The sequence below is a fragment of the Zophobas morio genome, unplaced genomic scaffold (assembly GCF_036711695.1).
Source record: "Zophobas morio isolate AGI-343-1 ecotype UQ-CSIRO unplaced genomic scaffold, CSIRO_AGI_Zmor_V1 ptg000010l, whole genome shotgun sequence".
NCBI lineage: Eukaryota > Metazoa > Arthropoda > Insecta > Coleoptera > Tenebrionidae > Zophobas > Zophobas morio.
Window position 1 is genome coordinate 4,647,830 of NW_026972115.1, and position 23,123 is coordinate 4,670,952.

Sequence of the window (23,123 nt, forward strand, 5' to 3'; positions counted from 1 at the left end):
GATAGTTTAACAATCTCGGAGCTCTCGACGTTTCATCTTTAAAAGACAGTTTAAAGAATTTCAGAGGTCCCCAACGTTCTATTGTTGATGAGCTTTAAATAATCTCAGGGACTCCCGACGTATTATCTTTAAAAGGTAGTTTAAGAATCTCAGGGGCTCCTAACGTTTCATCTTAAAAAGACAGTTTAAAGAATCTCAGAGGCTCCAATGTTCTATTTTTGAAGAGGTTTAAAGAATCTCAGGGGCTCTTGACATATTATCTTTAAAAGATAGGTAGTTTAAGAATCTCAGGGGCTCCCAACGTTTCATCTTAAAAAGACTGTTTAAAGAATCTCAGGGGTCTCCAACGTTCTATTGTTGAAGAGGTTTAAAGAATCTCAGGGGCTCCCGACGTATTATCTTTAAAAGATATCTTAAGAATCTCAGGGGTTCCCGACGTTTCATCTATAAAAGAGAGTTTAAAAAGTCTTAGGGACCTCAGACGTTTTATTTTCAAAAGAATTGTAAAAATCTCGATATTCTTTTAAAGAATCTCAGGGGTCTCCAACGTTCTATTGTTGAAGAGGTTTGAATAATCTCAGGGGCTCCCGACGTATTATCTTTAAAACGTAGTTTAAGAATCTCAGGGGTCTCCAACGTTCTATTTTTGAAGAGGTTTAAAGTATCTCAGGGGCTCCAGACGTTTCATCTTTAAAAGACAGTTTAAAGAATCTCAGAGGGCTCGAATGTTCTATTTTTGAAGAGGTTTAAAGAATCTCAAGGGCTCTTGACGTATTATCTTTAAAAGATAGTTTAAGAATCTCAGGGGGCTCCAACGTTTCAACTTTAAAAGACAGTTTAAATATTTTTTAACCTTTAATTTAATAAAACATAACCTAACGAAAAACGTTCGGGGAATTTTTATTCTTCTGCATTAAATACCAACAAACTCACTAGATTTTCATGGCCAACCCTACTATATAAAGATAGTGAATGGATAATAATTAAAATTGTCTTGTCAATTAACCCGGAAAACCCTCAAAATTTCAAAAACTCAAGGGAAAATGAACAATAAGTCGCTCTTATAACAATATATTGGTCCGCACTGTTGAAAAAACGTAACATAATTTTTACAAATACGCCGGATCTCTCAAATGCGTCACAGTCAACTCAGCCGTCAGCGCCTCCACGGTGGTGGCTTCATTCGCCGTAAATTGCACAGTCCTAGAGGGCAGCACGTGCAAGAACCCATTCGCCGAAAAAGTACCAATAATCCTATGACTATCCAACCAAACAAACAACGCCACGACATCCGTAGTCACAACTACGTCAAACTCGTAGCCTTCTTCGTCCGTAGCCGTGACAGACTCAATCTGGACGTTAGCACTCGGAAGAGCCACATTCCTCAGCTTCTCCGGGAAGAGGTGATTGAAAGGCACCAGGTGGTTGTTGTTTTCGTCCAACAAGTGGAAATGGAAGAAGCAGTTCTTTTTGGCTTCTTCGTAGTTGTCGCCGCAGCCGACTGAAGCAAGAGCTGTCGGTGCGTCTACCGTGGTAACAAGAACCGCTGTCAGAGGGTCCAAGGTTACTGGATACTCGATGGCGACCAGAGGCTCCAGGGAGTCCCACACGTAAATGTGCATTAGTGCCTTGATTGTAAAATCGGGGACTTCCAGCGCATCCAGGATTGCGTATATTTCCAAAACGTCATCGTTAGTCAGTCGACCGGTTATTAACATCGGGTTGAAGAATTCGCGCGCTTGGTAGTGCAGCATCTTCCAGCGACCCGTGAAATCTAAAACATTCTTTTCCATTATGGATTACACTAATCGATAAAAGTGTGCGTACCGATTCCAGACCAGGTGGGTGCCACCCACACGTCGTTCAATTGCCAGTACAGCGCACCCATAGTATTACCATGCCCGTCGTCAGTCAAACGTCCCTTAAAACTCCTGTAGTGCTCAGTTTGGGTTTTAATAGCCTGCGCTTGTAATATCTGTGAAAAGTAAACAAAAGCTTTCACGTAGTTTTCGTGCGAGGAATCCGGTAGTTGCAGCTGCAAATTAATCAAGTCGACGTTTTGCTGGTTACCGTCAGGGTGGTGCTGTCTCGCGTTCAAGAAGTCGCTGTCGGGTCTCAAGTCGTCCAAACTCTCGGTCGCCGTGTACCAGGATTCTATACACGGCATGGACTGGTAGCCGTACTCTGACGAGAATCTGGGTATTGGGAAAGTGCCCACGTTCCAGCTGTCCGACTGGTAGTCGTAGAAATGAACTGAAAACATGGCTGTGGGTGGGTTTTCACAGTTGGGGTGTCTTACCGTCGCCGTATAGAGGATTCCCCGGCCACTGGGCAACGTGGTCTTCTTGATCCGTCTCCAGTCCGTTGGACGGGCTCGATGTTACGAAGTTCACGTTGGGTAGAATTTGCGCCACTTCGCTTTGAATGAGGTCGACGTACAATTTAATGTAGTCTTGCTTAAAAGCGTCGAAGTTGTCCGAAGTGCCGTACCAATTGTCGCGGAGAGCTCCCTCGTTTTCGTTGTTGCCAGACCACAGCGCTATGCTCGGGTGACTACCCAGACGTTTCAATTGGTGCCTAACTTCGCCACCAACGTTGCTGCAATTTTTAGGAATATAAAAAAATTGGTCGAAAGGTATTCGACAGAAAAATTATAAAATTTGATTTTGGGGAATTTTACTTTTTCGTGATAACCTCTACTGAAGGGACTAGTCACAGTGTAATATAAAAAAATGAAGGTTTCACCTTCTTAAAAAAAGACAGTTGGGAGCCTCGAGAAGGTTTAATATTCTTAAAAAAAAGACACTTGAGGCCCCCAGAAGGTTTCACATTCTTAAAAAACAGTTGAGGCTTCCCAGAAGGTTTTACATTAAAAAAAAAAAGCAGCCCCGAGAAGATTTAATATTCTAAAAAAAGACACTTTGGGTCCCTGAGAAGGTTTCGCTTTCTTTTAAAAAGGACAGTTGGGACCTCCGAGGTTTTACATTCTAAAAAAAAATATATGAGGCCCCCGAGGTTTTACATTTTTGAAAAAAACAGTTGGGACCCCCGACAAGGTTTCACATTCTTAAAGAAAAAGACATTTGGCGCCCCCGAGGTTTTACATTTTTAAAAAACACAGATGGGACCCCCGAGAAGGTTTCACATTAAGAAAAAGACAGTTGGGACCCCCGAGGTTTTACATAAAAAAAAGACAATTGGGACCCCCCGAGGTTTTACATTAAAAAAAAAAAAAAACAGTTGGGACCCCCGAGAAGGTTTTACATTTTTAAAAAAGACAGATGGGACCCCCAAGAAGGTTTCACATTAAAAAAAAAAAGACATTTGGCGCCCCCGACAAGGTTTTACATTTTTAACAAAGACAGTTGGGACCCCCGAGAAGGTTTAACATTTTTAAAAAATCGATCCATCAAAAAATTGAAAAATCTAAAATTTAAAAAATGGAAAGATTAATATGTCGAAGAATTGTCAAAAAAATCTAGGAAACTAAACTTGAAAAAAAAAATCGAGAAGAGAAAAAATCCAGAAACCGTAAAATCGAAAAATTTAAGAATCGAAATATTGATAAATCGAAAAACTGAGAAATCGGGAAATCGCGACGTTGAGCAATCGAAAAACTGAGAAGTCAATGGGGAAGTCAAAAAATCAAAAAATCGTAAAACGGAAAAATCTGACAATTGAGAAATCAAAAAATTATAAGTTCTAATAATCGGATAATTGAAAAACCGAAAAGTCTAAAACTGAGAAGTCGAAAAATCGAACGATCGAGAGATGGAAACATAAAAATTGAAAAAACTACTATTTAAAATTCAAAAAGCTGAAAAATAGAAAAATCGAAGAAACGCAAAGTCGAGAAATAGAAACATCAAAAAATCGAAGAACCGAAAAATTGAAAAATCGAAGAATCAAAAAACTGAAAACTCAAGAAATAAAGACCTCGACCATTGAAAAGTAGAGAAATCGATAAATGGAAAAATCAAAAAATCTAGAAGTGGAAAGTCAAAAAATCGAAAAGTCGAAAGATCGATTAGTGCAGAATACATCGGAAAATTGAAAAAACGAAAACTCGAATAATTGAAAAATCAAAAAAGTAGAAAATAGAGAAATGCAAAAATCCTGACGAAAAATCGAAAAATTGATAAATAAAAAAATGGAGAAATCGTGACATTAAAAGTTCCAGAAAACGAGGAACGGAAAAATAAAAAAATTGAAAAATCGAGAATTCGAAAACTCAAAAAATCGGTTGACCTAGAAATCCAAACTTTGGAAATGCCAAAAGATGAAAAAGTGAAGAATCGAGAAATTGAAATATAAAAAAAATCGAAAAATGAAAAATTTAAAAATCAGAAACTGGAAAAATTAAAAAACCGAAAAGCTAAAAAGTCTAGAAATCGAAAAACTGTAACGAAAAATTAAAAAATTGATAAGTCGAAAAATTAAAACATCGAGAAATCTAAAAGTCGAAAAACCGAATATTTTGAAAATCAAAAAATTGAAGCCTTGAAATCGAGAACTGAGAAAATCAAACAATCGGAAAATCGAAAATTTAGGAAAGCTAAAAATTGAAAACTTGAAAAATCGAAAAACTGAAACATGGAGAAATATTGACGTAGACCATCGTCACATTAAAAGGTCCAGGAATCGGGAAATGGAAAAATAAAAAAATCGACAACTTAAAATTTGAAAACTCAAAAAATCCATTTATAAATTTAGAAACATCAAAAGTTAAAAAAGTGAAAAATCGAGAAATCGAAACACCAAAAACTCAAAATTAAAAAATCGAAAAGGTAAGTTCGGAAATCGAAAAATCGAGTTGCGACCTCTGAGAAGGTTTCACATAAAAAGACATTTGGCGCCCCCGAGGTTTTACATTTTTAAAAAAGACAGTTGGAACCCCCGAGAGGGTTATACATTTTTAAAAAATCGAACCATCAAAAAATTGAAAAATCTAAAATTTAAAAATTCGAAAAAAGTAGTAAGTAGAAAATGAAGAAATTAAAAAATCTGAAATTTAAAAAATGGAAAAATTAAAATGTCGGAAAATTGTCCAAACATTGAAATATCTAGAAAACGAAACTTCAAAAAATCCAAGCAATGAAAAATCGAAAAGGTAAAAAATCCAGAAACCGTAAATTTGGAGACACCAAATATTGTAAAATCGAAAAATTGAAGAATTGAAAAATCGTAAAAGGGAAAAATCGGACAATTGAGAGATCAAAAAATTAAAAGTTCTAATAATCGGATAAAAACCGAAAAGTCTAAAACTGAGAAGTCGAAAAAACGAACGATCGAGAAATGGAAACATCAAAAAATTGAAAAAACTACTATTTAAAATTCAAATAGCTGAAAAATGGAAAAATCTAAGAAATACAAAATCGAGAAATCGAAACATCAAAAAATCGAACAATTGAAAAATTGAAAGATCGAAAAGTCGAAACGAAAAATCGAAGAATAAAAAAACTGACAGTTCGAGAAATCGGACTGCCCAAAATTAAATTAAAAAAGTGAAAACTCAAGAAATAGAGACCTCGGCCATCGAAAAATCTAAAAGTCGAAAGTCAAAAAATCGAAAAGTCGAAAGATCGATTAGTGCAGAATACATAAAAAAATTGAAAAAACGAAAACTCGAATAATTGAAAAATCAAAAGTAAAAAATAGAGAAATGCAAAAATCGTGACGAAAAATAGAAAAATTGATAAATCAAAACGTCGAGAAATCGTGACGTCGACTAATCGTGACATTAAAAGTTCCAGAAAACGAGGAACGGAAAAATAAAAAAATTGAAAAATCGAAAAGTCAAAAAATCGAGAATTCGAAAACTCAAAAAATCAGACACTGGAAAAATTAAAAAATCGAAAAACTGACAAATCGAAGTAAAATTGATAAATGGAAAAATGAATGATCGCGAAATCCAAAAGTCGAAATATGGAATGTTTTAAAAATCAAAACATTGAAAACTCAAAAACTTGCAAAATTCAAAAATCAAAAAATCGAAAAATGAAAAACTGAAAAATCACAATGACTAAAAATAAACAAGCCAAAAGGTAAAAAGTCGAGAAATCGAAAAACCGTAGCGAAAAATTAAAAAATTGATAAATCGAAAAATTAAAACATCGAGAAATCTAAAAGTCGAAAAACCGAATATTTTGAAAATCAAAAAATTGAAGCCTTGAAATCGAGAACTGAGAAAATCAAACGATCGAAAAATCGATTAATCGGGAAATCGAAAATTTAGGAAAGCTAAAAATTGAAAACTTGAAAAATCGAAAAACTGAAAAATGGAGAAATATTGACGTAGCAACCGTCACATTAAAAGGTCCAGAAATCGAGAAATGGAAAAATAAAAAAAATCCACAATTTAAAATTCGAAAACTCAAAAAATCCATTTAGAAATTTAGAAACACCAAAAGTTAAAAAAGTGAAAAATCGAGAAATCGAAACACCAAAAAATCGAAAACTCGAAAAATTAAAAAATCGAAAAGGTAAAAAGTTCGGAAATCGAAAAATCGTGTTGCGACCTCTGAGAAGGTTTCACATAAAAAGGCATTTGGCGCCCCCGAGGTTTTACATTTTTAAAAAAGACAGTTGGAACCCCCGAGAGGGTTTTACATTTTTAAAAAATCGAACCATCAAAAAATTGAAAAATCTAAAATTTAAAAATTCGAAAAAAGTGGTAAGTAGAAAATGAAGAAATTAAAAAATCTGAAATTTAAAAAATGGAAAAATTAAAATGTCGGAAAATTGTCCAAACATTGAAAAATCTAGAAAACGAAACTTCAAAAAATCCAAGCAATGAAAAATCGAAAAGGTAAAAAATCCAGAAACCGTAAATTTGGAGACACCGAATATTGAAAAATTGAAGAATCGAAAAATCGTAAAACGGAAAAATCGGACAATTGAGAGATCAAAAAATTAAAAGTTCTAATAATCGGATAAAAACCGAAAAGTCTAAAACTGAGAAGTCGAAAAATCGAACGATCGAGAAATCGAAACATCAAAAAATTGAAAAAACTGTTATTTAAAATTCAAAAAGCTGAAAAATAGAAAAATCGAAGAAATGCAAAATCGAGAAATCGAAACATCAAAAAATCGAACAATTGAAAAATTGAAAGGTCGAAAAGTCGAAACGAAAAATCGGACAGTCCAAAATTAAATTAAAAAAGTGAAAACTCAAGAAATAGAGACCTCGACCATCGAAAAATCTAAAAGTCGAAAGTCAAAAAATCGAAAAGTCGAAAGATCGATTAGTGCAGAATACATCAAAAAATTGGAAAAACGAAAACTCGAATAATTGAAAAATCAAAAGTAAAAAATAGAGAAATGCAAAAATCGTGACGAAAAATCGAAAAATTGATAAATCAAAAAGTCGAGAAATCGTGACATTAAAAGTTCCAGAAAACGAGGAACGGAAAAATCAAAAAATTGAAAAATCGAGAAGACAAAAAATCGAGAATTCGAAAAGTCTAAAAATAAGACACTGGAAGAATGAAAGATCGAGAAATCGAAAAGTCGAAATGTGAAATGTTTTAAAAATCAAAACATTGAAAATTCAAAAACTTGAAAAATTGAAAAAATCAAAAAATCGAAAAATGAAAAACTGAAAAATCACAAACACTAAAAAATAAACAATCCAAAAGGTAAAAAGCGAGAAATCGAAAAACCGTAGCGAAAAATTAAAAAATTGATAAATCGAAAAATTGAAGAATTGAAAAACTGAAAAATGGAGAAATCGTGACGTCGACTAATCGTCAGATTAAAAGGTCCAGAAATCGGGAAATGGAAAAATAAAAAAAAATCGAAAATCGAAAATTCGAAAAGTCAAAAAATCAAGAATTCGAAAACTCAAAAAATCCGATTAATCTAGAAATTGATAATTTAGAAACACCAAAAGTTAAAAAAGTTAAAAATCGAGAAATCGAAACACCAAAAAATTAAAAACTCGAAAAATTGAAAAATCGAAGAATAAAAAACTAGAAGTTCGAGAAATCGGACAGTCGAAAATTAAATTAAAAAACTGAAAACTCAAGAAATAGAGACCTCGACCACCGAAAAATCGAGAAATCGATAAATGCAAAAATAAAAAAATCTAAAAGTCGAAGTCAAAAAATCGATTGGTGTAGAATACATCGAAAAATTAAAAAAACGAAAACTCGAATATAGCTGAAAAATCAAAAAAGTAAAAAATAGAGAAATGCAAAAATCGTGACGAAAAATCGAAAAATTGATAAATCAAAAAGTCGAGAAATCGTGACGTCGACTAATCGTGACATTAAAAGTTCCAGAAAACGGGGAATGAAAAAATAAAAAATTGAAATATCGAGAAGTCAAAAAATCTAGAATTCGAAAACTCTAAAAATCGGTTGACCTAGAAATCCAAACTTTAGAAATGCCAAAAGATGAAAACTGGAAAAATGAAAGATCGAGAAATCCACAAGTCGAAATATGGAATGTTTTAAAAATCAAAACATAGAAAAATCAAAAACTTGAAAAATTAAAAATCAAAAAATGAAGAATTGAAAAATCACAAACACTAAAAAATAAACAATCCAAAAGGGTCGAGAAATCGAAAAACCGTAACGAAAAATAAAAAAATTGATAAATCAAAAAATTAAAAGATCGAGAAATCTAAAAGTCGAAAACCCGAATATTATAAAAATCAAAATCTTGAAAAATTAACAAATTGAAGCCTAGAAATTGAGAACTGAGAAAATCAAACTATCGAAAAATCGATTAATCGGGAAATCTAAAATTTAGAAAAGCTAAAAATTGAAAACTTGAAAAATCGAAAAATTGAAGATTTGAAAAACTGAAAAATGGAGAAATCGTGACGTCGACCAAGCGTCGCATTAAAAGGTCCAGAAATCGGGAAATGGAAAAGTAAAAAAAATCGATTAATGTAGAAATCGAAAATTTAGAAACACCAAACTTGAAAAATCAAAAACTCGAAAAATTGAAAAATCGAAAAGTTGAAACGAAAAATCGAAGAATAAAAAAACTAAAAGTTCGAGAAATCGGACAGTCGAAAATTAAATTAAAAAACTGAAAAGTCGAGAAATAGAGACCTCGACGATCGAAAAGTCGAGAAATCGATAAATGGAAAAATCAAAAAATCAAAAAGTCAAAAAATCGATTGGTGCAGAATACATCGAAAAATTAAAAAAACGAAAATTCAAATAATTGATAAATCGAAAAATCGATAAATCGTGACGTCGACTAATCGTGACATTAAAAGTTCCAGAAAACAAAAAATGGAAAAATAAAAAAAAATCGAAACATCAAAAAATCGAAAGAGTTGGGATCCCTGAGAAGGTTTCACATAAAAAAAAGACATTTGGCGCCTCCGAGGTTTTACATTTTTAAAAAGACATTTGGGACTCCCGAGAAGGTTTTACATTTTTAAAAATTCGAAAAAAGTGATAAGTAGAAAACGAAGAAATTAAAAAATCTGAAATTTAAAAAATGGAAAATCGAAAAATCGAGAAATCGGACAGTCGAAAATTAAATTGAAAAACTGAAAACTCAAAAAACAGATACCTCGACCATCGAAACATCTAAAAGTCGAGAAATCGGTAAATGGAAAAATCAAAAAATCTAAAAGTCGAAAGTCAAAAAATTACATTACATTTTACAATGTAGAAAACGAAACTTCAAAAAATTCAAGTAATGAAAAATCGAAAAGGTAAAAAATCCAAAAACCGTAGAATCGAAAAATTTAACAATCGAAAAACTGAGAAATCGGGAAAATCGAGACGTCAAGCAATCGAAAAACTGAGAAGTCAAGAAATGGGGAAGTCAAAAAATCAAAAAATCGAAAAATTGGAGACACCAAATATGGTAAAATCAAAAAATTGAAGAATCGCAAAATCATAAAAAGCGAAAAATGGGACAATTGAGAAACTAAAAAATTAAAAATTCTAATAATCGGATAATTGAAAAACCGAAAAGTCGAAAAATCGAACCATCGAGAAATGGAAACATCAAAAGATTGAAAAAACTACTATTTAAAATTCAAAAAGCTGAAAAATAGAAAAATCGAAGAAATGCAAAATCGAGAAATCGAAACATCAAAAAATAGAACAATTGAAAAATTGAAAAATCGAAAAGTCGAAAAATTTAAGATTCGAAATGTTGAGAAATTTCAAAACTTAATGTTCAAGACAAATCAAAGAATAAAAAAACTGAATCTTCGAGAAATCGGACAGTCGAAAATTAAATTAAAAAACTGAAAATTCTAAAAATAGAGACCTCGACCATCGAAACATTGGAACGTCGAGAAATCGATAAATGGAAAAAATCAAAAATTCTAAAAATCGAAAGTCAAAAAATCGAAAAGTTGAAAGGTCGATTAGTACAGAACACATCGAAAAATTGAAAAAACGAAAACTCGAATAATTGAAAAATCAAAAAAGTAAAAAACAGAGAAATGCAAAAATCGTGACGAAAAATCGAAAAATTGATAAATCAAAAAATCGAGAAATCGTGACATTAAAAGTTCCAGAAAACGAGGAATGGAAAAATAAAAAAATTGAAAAATCGAGAATTCGAAAACTCAAAAAATCGGTTGACCTAGAAATCCAAACTTCAGAAATGCCAAAAGATGAAAAATTGAAAAATCAGAAACTGGAAAAATTTTAAAAATCGAAAAACTGAAAAATCGAAGTAAAATTGAAAAATGGAAAAATGAAAGATCGAGAAATTCAAAAGTCGAAAAACCGAATATTATAAAAATTAAAAAATTGAAAAATCAAAATCTTGAAAAATTAAAAAATTGAAGCCTAGAAATTGAGAACTGAGAAAATCAAACGATCGAAACATCGATTAATCGGGAAATCAAAAATTTAGAAAAGCTAAAAATTGAAAACGAAAAATCGAAAAATTGAAGAATTGAAAAACTGAAAAATGGAGAAATCGTGACGTCGACCAAACGTCACATTAAAAGGGCCAGAAATCGGGAAATGAAAAAGTAAAAAAATCGAACATCTAAAATTCGAAAAGTAAAAAAATCGATTAATCTAGAAATTGAAAATTTACAAACACCAAAAGTTAAAAAAGTGAAAAATCAAAAACTCGAAAAATTGAAAAATCGAAAAGTCGAAACAAAAAATCGAAAAATTGAAGATTCGAAATTCCAAAACTTGAATATAAATCGAAGATGAACTATGAAGATAAATCGAAGAATAAAAAAACTAAAAGTTCGAGAAATCGGACAGTCGAAAATTAAATTAAAAAACTGAAAACTCAAGAAATAGAGACCTCGACCAGCGAAAAGTCGAGAAATCGATAAATGGAAAAATCAAAAAATTTAAAAGTCGAAAGTCAAAAAATCGATTGGTGCAGAATATATCGAAAAATTGAAAAAACGAAAACTCAAATAATTGATAAATCGAGAAGTCAAAAAATCGGGAATTCGAAAACTCAAGAAATCGGTTGACCTAGAAATCCAAACTTCAAAAATGCCAAAAGATGAAAAAGTGAAAAATCGAAAAATTGAAATACAAAAAAAATCGAAAAATGAAAAATTGAAACATCAGCAACTGGAAAAATGAAAGATCGAGAAATCCAAAAGTCGAAAAAAATTAAAAATCAAAACATTGAAAAATCAAAAACTTGAAAAATTGAAAAATCAAAAAATTGAAAAATGAAAAATTGAAAAATCACAAACACTAAAAAATAAACAATCCAAAAGGTAAAAACTCGAGAAATCGAAAAACGGTGACGAAAAATTAAAAAATTGAAAAACCGAATATTTTAAAAATCAAAAAAATTGAAAAATCAAAATCCTGAAAAATTGCCTAGTAATTGAGAATTGGGAAAATCAAACGATCGAAAAATCGATTAATCGGGAAATCGAAAATTTAGAAAAGCTAAAAATTGAAAACTTGAAAAATCGAAACATGGAGAAATCGTGACATCGACCAAAAGGTCCAGAAATCGGGAAATGGAAAAATAAAAAATAATCGAAAATCTAAAATTCAAAATGTCAAAAAATCAAGAATTCGAAAACCCAAAAAATCGATACATCTAGAAATCGAAAATTTAGAAACACCAAAAACTCGAAAAATCGAGTTGGGACCACCGAGAAGGTTCCATATTCTTAAAAAATATATTTGGGGCCCCTGACAAGACTTTATATTTTTAAAAAGACAGTAGGGACTCTCGACAAGGTTTCACATTACAAAAAAATTGTCGAAAATTACTACGACAGACCTTCCCTCCCCCATAAAGCACAGCCTGTCAAATCCAGCTCTATAAAAAAATTTAAAGATTTGGCTTGCGAATTTTATTGTTTTTTTTATGTCAACCATGATCAGATAAAATAAAAATACGTATCTATTACAAAATTTTGTGTTGATGTCATCTACATTTTTGCAAGGACGCATAATATCAGTTTGGATAGATGTATTGTAATACTAATAATAAAAGTATTGTATTATCGTTATTTTTGAACCGTGATTTATAATCAATAAAATAACGAAAAAATTTAATCATGTCTGCTTTATGTAATAACAGAAGTGCTCAATTGCACTGAAAATCATCTATGGTACTCGTAATTTAAGACAAATAGCGATAACACTTATCAACCTGTAGACGTGAGAGTGAACCAGAGACTAAACTAAAAGACGGTTTCTACGAATTGCAATAACTAGATCACAATGCCGACGGTCCAGACATTTTTATTCCACTACATTTTATTTTGATTTTCGATGTTGTAGACAGACAGACGGAAACGGGAGACTACTTTTTTCATACCTCAGAAAAGCGTCGTCGGCGGGGTACATAGCGCACGCAAACATGAAGTCCTGCCAAATAATGAGCCCGTACTCGTCGGCCAGGTCGTAGAAGTAGTCCGACTCGTAAACGCCGCCGCCCCACACCCGGAGCATGTTCATGTGCACATCTCTGGCGCTCTGCATGAGGAACTTAATACTGGCTTGATCCAGACCCTTCTCTGGTAGAATGTTAACTGGAATTTCGTTCGAGCCCTTGGCGAAAATCGGGTGGTCGTTCACTTTGAAGTAGAAACTGAGCCCTTGTTCTGGAAAGTAGGTGGTTAGATGGGGGTGGGTAGGTCATAGCTTGTGGTTACCCAGTTCGTCTTGCACTACTTCGATTGTTCTGAAACCTACTCGGACGGTTTTTTCGTCTTCTTCGGTTTCACCCACGAAGCCCACGGTTAGGTTGTAGAGGGGTTGGGCGCCGTAGCCGTTGGGCCACCAGAGCTCGACACGGTCCTGGAATATTACTAGTACGTTTAAGCATCGTTTTACAAGTTTTTAAACTGTCAAAACTGGAAAGCATGGCCAACTAGCTCTACTAACTTAAGGGAACTCGCTAGACGAAGTATAACATTTTTTTTGGTTTTTTGTATGAAAAAATGATATTAATATAGATGTATCATACATCAAACTGCAGCCTTTTTCATATTCTAGAGCGCAGAGACCAGTTCAATCAATTAAAAAAATATGGTTGAGAAATATCGTAAAAAAGCACCATTGTATGTCCTCTTTTCAAGTTTTTTCAGTCATAACCATCATAGAATCGCTTGAAAATAAGCACATGGATAAAACATCACTTTTTACTGGTCGCAGAGTCATTAAATGTTTGTTAGTGGTACAATTTGTTTAAATAATAATGTGTTTATTAAAATCAAAATATACCACAAATTAATGCAAAATACGTCGAATAATTTTAACAGGAATATCAGAGGAAAATTAATGATCTATTGGTTAGCAGAGTTTTTAACAAAAACTAACAATTATTGAAAAAAATGGGTATCAATTCGACAGAATTTGAGCAGTTAGTTCAGTACTTTGCCGATAGGAGCGCCACTAAAATTCACGGAAGCGACTTTCCAGCTAAAACCCTTATCGCCTGCTCTACCATAAGCTGATTGTTAGAGTTCTCGGCTGATTTTTCTAATTTATGACAAGGAACTCAGTTTTATAACAAGCCGCCAGGACCGGCCGTAGTAATCTATTGTTAACGAAATTAACTTTTACGCAAAGAGGTACTATCATAAAACTGAATTAAAACTGGGGAACTATAATATTTTTACTCCACTCAGGATCCTGAATTCAATACACATGATTACTAAAAATTCATTGTAATATTATTGTTAATATATATTTTGCTTTGTTAATTAATAAAACTAATAAACATATTTATAATAATAATAAAAAATATATAAAATACAGCTTTTGTTTAACACGTATAAGTAGCTAAGTGTATCTACTACTTATCCCAGAAAGGAGGTGTTTTAAAAAAGCCCTACGCCCAGTAACGTCTCCCTTCATTGTTTACTCGAAAAAAGTGCTCGTATATGTTTTCATTTGCCGAGAGATCATTTTCAAAATATATTTATAAAAAAATATGCAAGTCTTGGTGATAAAAAATCTACTCCTAATAAATTATTAAAGTACATAAAAAATAGAAACAAATTTTATTTATTTTAAAAAAATCTCTCGCAAAGGCAGGTTCCTCCTTCTTCTTAAATCAATTATTTCGGGCAATAATGCGCCAAAGTAAAATCTCCCAAGTTTATCTGCCATCTTTTTACATATATTTCTTCGTCTTTATAAATTTTTTCTATATTTATTCCTTTGGATGTCCATACAACAAAATAAACTTGTGAAATACCCGTAACAAGCATTTGTCCCTGGACTTGAAAGTAGTAATCATAATTTTTTTTAGTTTCAATTCTCTGTCTGTCAATGTACAAAATTTGATTATTTTTTTTCTAACCGCTTCTTCGGGAGATAAATCTTGCGATTTTGAAGGGCATTTAATTTCGACTAATGCACTCCTATCCTCTAGAACCCTGTCTGGACTAGCACCCAAGTAAGGAAATTGTTTTGAAATAAAGACACACCGTTCAGTTTTTATATTTTTATTTATTTCAAAACACTTGACAGCTTTTTCCTCACTTTGCTGTGCATAGTATGCATGACTGTTACCTCTAAATGTACTATACAACAGAGATTCCACAGTTTTAGCTATTGCTGTAGTCGGTCTAAGTTTGTAAATACGTCTAAAATTTGAAACCGTAACCCTAATTTCTCTTTCTTTTGCCCAAATGTGCCTGTTGCCTAGTGTCTATTTCAATTTGGTCTAAATTCAATGATAATTTTCTCAAAAAAACCTCTTTGGCTGTCACAAACGTTTCTACATCCATGACAAGAGTTTCTAAAAAATATTTAAACCATAATCGCAGTCGGGACCAGCATACGTAATTTTTTTACGACATATTTTTTTACGAATACTTTGTCTAAGACGAGCTTGTTTTATAGACGAACAATATTCTTTTGTTATTAAACCAGGACCGTTTTAATCACAATATATTTACTTATCCCCTCTAAAAAATTGATGACGTCACCTCAAAATTTTGCTGAATAAATCCTATCTAAAATGTACAAAATATGGTGAGTCTCTTCTTGTGATTTATCATTCCATTCATGTTTTTTGGATTTGCATATACAGGATGACCCCAAAAATTAATGAATGCGTAAATTTATTTTATTGATTTAATCAGGAACTACAAAACCCAATGCTTTGAAATCTTGCAAATGTTTTAAGGTTATAAAGAGCATAATACATTTTTAGTCAAAATATATTTGCTTAACCCCTCCAAAAAATTGATGACGTCAGCTCAAAAGTTTGCCGTATAATCCTATTTAAAGTTTACAAAATATGATGAGTCGCTTCTTGTAATTTATCATTCCATTCATATTTTTTGGATTCCGATATACAGGATGACTCAAAAAATTTAATGAATGAATGGGCAAATTTATTTTCTTGATTTAATCAGGAACTACAAAACCGAATGCTTTGAAATTTAATGTGAAAAAAAACATAATAGGCATGCAGTCGTCACGTTTCCGATAGCGAGGGAAGTACTGTCTAAATTCTTTAGACCAATTTTTTTGATTTTCCCATTTTTCCATTTCTCAATTTTTCAATGTTTCAGTTTGGGATTTTTTCACTGTTTCGATTCTTTAATTTTCCTTCCATTTTTAGGTTTTTCAATATTTCAGCTTTGGAATTTTGCAATATTTCGTTTCTTCAATTTGTCAAATTTTTGATATTGTGTTTTCCCGGTTTTTAAATTTTTCGATATTTTAATTTTTCAGTTTTTAAAGTTTTAGGTTTTTAGATTTCTCACTATCTCGACTTTTCGATTTTTCAGTTCCATGATTTTTCAATATGTCGAATTTTTAAATTTTAGATTTTTTGTTCTCGATCATTCAATTTTCTGAGTTTTCAGGCTTAGATTTTTTTTGTTGTTCAATTCTTAGATTTTTAAAATTTTTGTTTTTTAAATTTTCCTATTTATCAACTTACTGGGATTTCAATGTTTTGATTTTTTGATTGTTCAATTTCTCGATTTTTTGAATTTTTGGTTTTTGATATGATTTTTTTTCAAAAATTTTCAGTTTTTCAATTTATTGACTTTACGATATTTCAGTTTTACGATTTTTAAATTTTTTTATATTTCAATTTTAAATTTTTAACGTTTCTAAATTTTTCGAGTTTTCAATTTTTCGATTAACTGATTTTTTGATTTTCCCATTTCTCTATTTTTTGATTTTTCAATTCTTTCTTCAATTGTGATTTTTCAATTTTTCGATTTCTGGATTTTTCAATGTTTCAGTTTTGGATTTTTTCACTTTTCCGATTCTTCAATTTTCTTTCCATTTTTCAGTTTTCCAAGATTTCAGTTTTGAATTTTTTCACTTTTTCGATTTTTCAATTTTCCTTCCATTTTTCAGTTTTTCAGTATTTCAGTTCTGAGATTTTGCACTGTTTCGGTTCTTCAATTTTTCCATTTTTTGATGTTTCGATTTCTCGGTTTTTCAATTTTTTTTACGACATATTTTTTTACACATACTTTGTCTAAGACGAGCTTGTTTTATAGACGAACAATATTCTTTTGTTATTAAACCAAGACCGTTTTAATCACAATATATTTACTTATCCCCTCTAAAAAATTGATGACGTCTCACCTCAAAATTTTGCTGAATAAATCCTATCTAAATTGTATAAAATATGATGAGTCTCTTCTTGTGATTTATCATCCCATTCATATTTTTTGGATTCGGATGTATAGGGTGACAAAAAATTTAATGAATGCGCAAATTTATTTTATTGATTTAATCAGGAACTACAAAACCGAATGCTTTGAAATCTAATGTGAAAAAAAAAAACATAATAGGCATGCAGTCGTCAAGTTTCCGATAGCGAGGGAAGTACTGTCTAAACTCTTTAGACCGATTTTTTTAATTATCCCATTTCTCCATTTCTCAATTTTTTCACTGTTTCGATTCTTTAATTTTCCTTCCATTTTTAGGTTTTTCAATATTTCAGCTTTGGAATTTTGCAATATTTCGTTTCTTCAATTTTTCAAATTTTTGATATTGTGTTTTCTCGGTTTTTAAATTGTTCGATATTTTGATTTTTCAGTTTTTAAAGTTTTAGGTTTTTAGATTTCTCAATATCTCGACTTTTCGATTTTTCAGTTCCATGATTTTTCAATATGTCGAATTTTTAAATTTTAGATTTTTTGTTCTCGATCATTCAATTTTCTGGGTTTTCAGGCTTAGATTTTTTTTGTTGTTCAATTCTTGGATTTTCAAAATTTTTGTTTTTTAAATTTTCCTATTTATCAACTTACTGGGATTTCAATGTTTTGATTTTTTGATTGTTCAATTTCTCGATTTTTTGAATTTTTGGTTTTTGATATGATTTTTTTTCAAAAATTTTCAGTTTTTCAATTTATTGACTTTACGATATTTCAGTTTTACGATTTTTAAATTTTTTTATTTTTCAGTTTTCAATTTTTAACGTTTCTAAATTTTTCGAGTTTTCAATTTTTCGATTAACTGATTTTTTGATTTTCCCATTTCTCTATTTTTTGTTTTTACAATTCTTTCTTCAATTGTGATTTTTCAATTTTTCGATTTCTGGATTTTTCAATGTTTCAGTTTTGGACTTTTTCACTTTTCCGATTCTTCAATTTTCTTTCCATTTTTCAGTTTTCCAAGATTTCAGTTTTGAATTTTTTCACTTTTTCGATTTTTCAATTTTCCTTCCATTTTTCAGTTTTTCAGTATTTCAGTTCTGAGATTTTGCAATGTTTCGGTTCTTCAATTTCTCCATTTTTTGATGTTTCGATTTCTCGGTTTTTCAATTTTTTTTACGACATATTTTTTTACGAATACTTTGTCTAAGACGAGCTTGTTTTATAGACGAACAATATTCTTTTGTTATTAAACCAAGACCGTTTTAATCACAATATATTTACTTATCCCCTCTAAAAAATTGATGACGTCACCTCAAAATTTTGCTGAATAAATCCTATCTAAATTGTATAAAATATGATGAGTCTCTTCTTGTGATTTATCATTCCATTCATGTTTTTTGGATTTGCATATACAGGACGACCCCAAAAATTAATGAATGCGTAAATGTATTTTATTGATTTAATCAGGAACTACAGAACCCAATGCTTTGAAATCTTGCAAATGTTTTAAGGTTATAAAGAGCATAATAAATTTTTAGTCCAAATATATTTGCTTATCCCCTCCAAAAAATTGATGACGTCAGCTCAAAAGTTTGCCGTATAATCCTATTTAAAGTTTACAAAACATGATGAGTCTCTTCTTGTAATTTATCATTCCATTCATATTTTTTGGATTCGGATATACAGGGTGACTCAAAAAATTTAATGAATGCGCAAATTTATTTTATTGATTTAATCAGGAACTACAAAACCGAATGCTTTGAAATCTAATGTGAAATTCAGAATTGGAAAGGCAAATTTTCGAATTATAGAATTGGAATTCCTAAATGTAAATTCGGGAGCCCTCAATGTAAACGCAGAATTTCAAATCAATATATTCGGAGTCAGAATTTTGAACTAGAAAGTTGGAACTACTAGTTGTAAATTTGAATTTCAAAGATATTAGGGCAAATTTACTAATTATAAATTTGGAAAAAGTTCAAAGTTCGCAATTCCGTTCCAGAAAGTCAGAATTCAAAGCCATAAAGGTGTTCCGAGTTTAAAGTCCCAGGTTCAAAACAAGAATTCCCAAATAAAAATTAGGAAACGGGGAATTGAAATTCGAAATTATTGCTTGTAAGGTCGGGAGTTGAAGATGTAAAAACTCAGTTATGAGCCCGAAAGCTGGAAATTTTATTTTAAAGTGATCATTTCAAACTATAAACTCTGAAATTTTCTTCCTCTTTTAAGAGTAAAAATTCAAAACTAGAAAGTAGGAACTGCTAGTTATCAAATTGAAATGGAAAAGAAAACATAATAGGCATGCAGTCGTCACGTTTCCGATAGCGAGGGAAGTACTGTCTAAATTCTTTAGACCAATTTTTTTGATTTTCCCATTTTTCCATTTCTCAATTTTTCAATGTTTCAGTTTGGGATTTTTTCACTGTTTCGATTCTTTAATTTTCCTTCCATTTTTAGGTTTTTCAATATTTCAGCCTTGGAATCTTGCAATATTTCGTTTCTTCAATTTGTCAAATTTTTGATATTGTGTTTTCTCGGTTTTTAAATTTTTCGATATTTTAATTTTCAGTTTTTAAAGTTTTAGGTTTTTAGATTTCTCACTATCTCGACTTTTCGATTTTTCAGTTCCATGATTTTTCAATTTGTCGAATTTTTAAATTTTAGATTTTTTGATTTCTTTGCTGTATTGAGTTCTGGATCATTCGATTTTCTGAATTTTCAGGCTTGGATTTTTTTTGTTGTTCAATTCTTGGATTTTTAAAATTCTTGTTTTTTAAATTTTCCTATTCATCAACTTACTGGGATTTCAATGTTTTGATTTTTTGGTTGTTTAATTTCTCGATTTTTTGAATTTTTAGTTTTTGATACGATTTTTTTTTTAAAAATTTTCAGTTTTTCAATTTATTAACTTTACGGTACTTCAGTTTTGCCCGATTTCGATTTCTCAATTTTTCGACATATTACTGTTGGGTTTTTTCAATTTATCGATTCTTCGATTTCTCGATTCTTCATATTTTCGGTTTCTCGAATTTCTTCATTTTCCGATTTCTCAACTTTCCGATGTTTGAGTGTTACGATTTTTAATTTTTTTTATTTTTCAATTTTCTATTTTTGACGTTTCTAAATTTTTCGATTAACTGATTTTTTGAATTTCCCATTTCTCTATTTCTCGATTTTTCAATTCTTTCTTCAATTGTGATTTTTCAATTTTTCCATTTCTGAATTTTTCAATGTTTCAGTTTTGGATTTTTTCACTTTTCCGATTCTTCAATTTTCTTTCCATTTTTCAGTTTTTCAAGATTTCAGTTTTGAATTTTTTCACTTTTTCGATTTTTCAATTTTCCTTCCATTTTTCAGTTTTTCAGTATTTCAGTTCTGAGATTTTGCAATGTTTCGGTTCTTCAATTTTTCCATTTTTTGATGTTTCGATTTCTCGGTTTTTCAATTTTTCGATAGGTATTTTAATTTTTCAATTTTTAAGTCCTACATTTTCCGTTAATTTTTTTGTTTTCCTTGATGTTTTGATTTCTCGATTATTCGATTTTTCAAGTTCTCGGTTTAGATTTTTTGGTTTTCCGATTCTTCGATTTTTAAATTGTTTAATTTTTAGATTGTTCAATTTCTCGATTTTTAGATTTTTCCATTTTTCTGTTTACCGATTTTTTTTTTCATTAAAAATGTTTCAATTTTTCAATTATTAACTTTTCGATTTTTCAATTTTGGTCTAATTTGATTTCTTAATTTTTTGATTTTTTGACTCCTCTACTGTTGATATTTTGATTTCTCCATGTTTCAGTTTTTGAACATTCCGATGTTTCAATTTTTCGACTTTTTGGCTTTTCGAATGCTCAATATTTTGATTTTTGAATTTTAGATTTTTGTTTTTTTTTTATTTTTTGGTGTTTCGATTTCCCAATTCTTCAATTTTTCGATATTTTAATTTTTCAATTTTTAAATTTTGGATTTTTCTTTTCTTTTATTTCTCAATTTTTGGATTTTTTAAATTTTACATTTTTCGATTTTACTATTTTTTGATGCTTGGATTTCTCAATTTTTCAAGTTTTCAATACTCAATTTTTCAGGATTTGAATATTGAGAACTTTTCAATTTCTGGATTTTCAATTTTCAGATATTTTAATTTTTTGATTTTTTTAATGTTTCGATTTTTGGGTGTTTTGATTTTTCGATTTTTAAAGTTTTTGATTTTTCGATTTTTCCGATTTGTTGTCTATTTTAAGTATATTTCATTTTTCAATTTGCGCCTTCTGCGGGAGTATTATTTATTGTGCTGCACTTGTCGGGCGAGGGAAGTTCTGTCGAAATAACCTTCGACCAATTTTTATACTTAGCACTTAGGGTTCTTACTAAGCATTCCTTATTTAACCGAACAGTTATTAATTTAACTAAGCAGCTATTATTTCACCAAGCATATATTATTTTTACTGAGAATTTATTTTTTAACTGAGCATTTATGATTTTTACCGAGCAAAAATACAGAGCGTTTAAAAATAGAACTGTGCATTTAATTTGTTCCCTTATCTAAATAACAAGAAAACGGTATTAATAATACATTTAGGCGAATAAAGTAATAACGGGCTTGATAAGCCTTGTTAGCTCTACAGTGTCTAAATTTTGTTTGAATAATATAATAATTATCTCGAATATTAAAATTAATATGTCAAAAGAATACGAGAAATGATTATTCTGTGCTGAAATTTGTCTCTCGTCTAGCGTTCCCCCTTAACCTCAAAAATTCGCAACAACTGGCTCGTTTTTATAAGTTTACATACTTAACACAGACAATTTACATTTAAATCTAAATTTGTATGTAATTTTCGTGGTGCTTGGTATTTTTCTATTTTGAATTTTAAAAAAATGCCGCCATTTACCCAACGATTTTTTGAGGTTAGGGAATTAATTTTAACACCAAAATGTACTTACGCCCGTTATATTCAGGGATAGCCCAATGGAGACCTCGAAGTCCTGGTTGGGGGTCGGCTCCACGTACATACTCACGGACTCCGAGTCATCCCCGAGATCCAAAGTCGTGGTGATGGTTCCGGCGATGGGTCCCGGTTCCCCCCCATCCAAATACGTGGTAATAAAAACCGTCCATGTGTCACTATCTGCATCTTTGACTGGAGTGGCCACCACGTAATCAATAACCGCATTATCAAAACCCTCCAAATAAACATCTTTCCTATAAGTGGTGTCATTATCTATAAAGGCAAATTTTTATCGACATTACCATATTCCCGTAGAGGCGAACGCCGGTCCCCAGTCCCACGAAAACGACGCCTGCATTTTTCTGACACGATTTGCGTGGCAAATACCGTTGTAACTGGGATCGGGGCACTCCGGAGGAATGACATAGGGGTTGTTTGGGTCTTCGGCCAGCTCCGCCGCTCTAGTGACGGCTGAGGTGAACTGTACGGAGAGTTCATTTTCGCCTACCTGTGTCAAACCAAATCACGTTATAATCACACAACCAGAAAAAACAGTACTTGTAGTTGGTCTTTGATGTTGTAGGTGTAGCGGACGAACATGTTCTCGGATGTGCCAACTTCATTCCCGTTGATGAGAATTGTAGCGAAAGTGTCTAAACCTTCGAAAACCAGAGAGACGACACGGTGAGCTAAGAGTTCTTCTACAACCGTGAATGTTAGGTTGTATGTCCAGTCGCCTTCGCCTACCCAAACGGAGTCCGCGTCCCCCGAGCCGAAGAAGACGTTGTCGAGCACGTCACGGTCCATCAAATTGGAGAAAATACCCCCTGGGACGGTCACCGAGAGTGGAGCCTCTGCAATGGTCACAATTCACACAGATGTGACATCGGCGCCTATAGAATTATAAAACTTAGATGCACCACATACCTAAACCTGGTCCTTCTAGAGTCCATTCCCCTGTCAAGCTCTGCCGCTGCAAAGCGCTACAAAAAGTAGCACTCAGTACAAACAAAACAACACAAACGCTAGCTGCCATCGCTACTGTACCAAATCACCCTAAAACTCCCTTTTATACGTAATCATGATGTACGTGCAGATAATCAAACTCGTTCATCAAAACCGTCGCTGAGTGTTGTTGTCAACAACCACCTTGAGATTCT

At 31.6% G+C, this 23,123-nt stretch overlaps 1 protein-coding gene across 1 annotated transcript; it reads right to left on the reverse strand.

The window, feature by feature from the left end:
- Positions 1 to 1,055: 1,055 nt before the first annotated feature.
- LOC135126221 (beta-mannosidase-like) lies at positions 1,056 to 23,089 on the reverse strand. Its single transcript, XM_064052093.1, has 9 exons — positions 22,891 to 23,089; positions 22,522 to 22,817; positions 22,266 to 22,471; positions 21,959 to 22,217; positions 13,088 to 13,232; positions 12,751 to 13,036; positions 2,300 to 2,598; positions 1,828 to 2,253; positions 1,056 to 1,774 (listed from the first exon to the last, which is right to left on the reverse strand). The coding sequence occupies exons 1-9, from the start codon at positions 22,997 to 22,999 to the stop codon at positions 1,110 to 1,112; spliced, it is 2,691 nt and encodes an 896-aa protein (XP_063908163.1). The 5' UTR covers positions 23,000 to 23,089; the 3' UTR covers positions 1,056 to 1,109.
- Between the last annotated feature and the right edge of the window lie 34 nt (positions 23,090 to 23,123).